This window comes from Triplophysa rosa, linkage group LG24 (genome assembly GCF_024868665.1).
Source record: "Triplophysa rosa linkage group LG24, Trosa_1v2, whole genome shotgun sequence".
Classification (NCBI taxonomy): domain Eukaryota; kingdom Metazoa; phylum Chordata; class Actinopteri; order Cypriniformes; family Nemacheilidae; genus Triplophysa; species Triplophysa rosa.
In genome coordinates this window covers 11,463,857-11,465,726 of record NC_079913.1, presented here as the reverse complement: position 1 = coordinate 11,465,726, position 1,870 = coordinate 11,463,857, and the positions used below count along the sequence as shown (strand labels likewise).

Sequence of the window (1,870 nt, the reverse complement as noted above, 5' to 3'; positions counted from 1 at the left end):
GCAAATATTCAAACACTAAACAACTGATGTCTGATTAATAATCACATGTAAACATTACAAATATTTAAGCTAATAGAAGATAAGCAAAACTTACTTCAGCCACAGGTCTTTTTGAGAAGGTCAAGCGCGGAGGTTGGACGGGGGCGGTCTTGATATAAGGGGTGTGGCTTGAAATAGGAACTGGTGCTGGTTTGGGGGCCAGTGGAAGAACAGGCTGAATGTTTTTTGGCCTGTCTTTAGCGTCTTGACTCTGTGGAGAAGCTGCTGAGAACAATCCACAGACAGTAATTGAAGCACCTGTTCTTCCATCGATTGATATGTTTCTGCAACCTTTAAATACTAGTAAAGCTCATGAAAACAAGTTGATACTTATGTAATTGCCTTGAATGTAAAATGAACAAATGTATTAATTTACAGATTTTCTTCTCACCAGAAGGTGCAGGAGGTGTAGGCCGGGCAAGACGCCGTAACAGTATCTTCTTCTGTATTTTCTCTGTAGGATTTTCCTGTAAATGCAACAAACAGAGATTTAATGCATGTACAATAAGAGATTAGTTAAGATCAGAGCTCTGGAATAAATCTAACCTGTGAGGCATCTAAACGGCGACACTTGGCACTTGGATCCTCCAGGTCAGATACAGGATCAATGCACACGGATGAAGGTCTATAAATACATATAAAATATTGTTAAGAAGTGTGTCTGCAAATATTCAAACACTAAACAACTGATGTCTGATTAATAATCACAGGTAAAAATTACAAACATTTAAGCTAATACAGAGAAGATTTGCTAAACTTACTGAGCCACAGATCTGTCTGAGGACGTCACTTTTGGAGCGTGGATTGGGAAGGTCTTGACTCGAGGGGTGTGGCTTGAAATAGGAACTGGTCCTGATGCTGGTTTGGGGGCCAGTGGAAGAACAGGCTGAATGTTTTTTGGCCTGTCTTTAGCGTCTTGACTCTGTGGAGAAGCTGCTGCTGAGAACAAACCACAGACAGTAATTGAAGCACCTGTTCTTCCATTGATTGATATGTTGTTGCAACCTTTAAATACTAGTAAAGCTCATGAAAACAAGTTGATACTTATGTAACTTTTTAGTAACTAAAGCATTGCATTAATAATTTGCATTAAAAGGTGCTGATTTTTCAGGCCTGACTAAAAGCATCACAGAAAAGCATTGCCCCGAATTTCAAATGCACAAATGTATTAACTTACAGATTTTCTTCTCATCTGAAGGCACAGGAGGTGTAGGCCAGGCAAGACGCCGTAACAGTATCTTCTTCTGTATTTTCTCTGTAGGATTTTTCTGTAAATACAACAAACAGAGATTTAATGCATGTACAATAAGAAATTAGTTAAGATCAGAGCTCTGGAATAAATCTAACCTGTGAGGCATCTAAACGGCGACACTTGGCACTTGGTTCTTCCAGTTCAGGTGCAGCATCAAAGCACACGGATGAAGGTCTATAAATACATATAAAATATTGTTAAGAAGTGTGTCTGCAAATATTCAAACACTAAACAACTGATGTCTGATTAATAATCACATGTAAACATTACAAATATTGAAGCTAATAGAAGATAAGCAAAACTTACTGAGCCACAGATCTTTTTGAGGAGGTCACGTGCGGAGGTTGGACGGGGGAGGTCTTGATATGAGGGGTGTGGCTTGAAATAGGAACTGGTCCTGATGCTGGTTTTGGGGCCAGTGGAAGAACAGGCTGAATGTTTTTTGGCCTGTCTTTAGCGTCTTGACTCTGTGGAGAAGCTGCTGAGAACAAACCACAGACAGTAATTGAAGCACCTGTTCTTCCATTGATTGATATGTTGTTGCAACCTTTAAATACTAGTAAAGCTCATGAAAACAAG

At 39.5% G+C, this 1,870-nt stretch overlaps 1 protein-coding gene across 1 annotated transcript in view; it reads right to left on the bottom strand.

Annotated features, from left to right (window-relative positions):
* The window catches only part of LOC130547497 (uncharacterized), a 112,524-nt gene that overhangs the window by 109,114 nt on the left and 1,540 nt on the right, over nt 1-1,870 (bottom strand). Inside the window, exons 2-8 of the mRNA XM_057323460.1 lie at nt 1,598-1,772; nt 1,387-1,465; nt 1,217-1,307; nt 801-978; nt 586-664; nt 431-506; nt 95-264 (exon numbers count right to left, since the gene is read on the bottom strand). Coding sequence (XP_057179443.1) covers nt 95-264; nt 431-506; nt 586-664; nt 801-978; nt 1,217-1,307; nt 1,387-1,465; nt 1,598-1,772 — 848 coding nt within the window. The remainder of the gene's footprint in view (nt 1-94; nt 265-430; nt 507-585; nt 665-800; nt 979-1,216; nt 1,308-1,386; nt 1,466-1,597; nt 1,773-1,870) is intronic.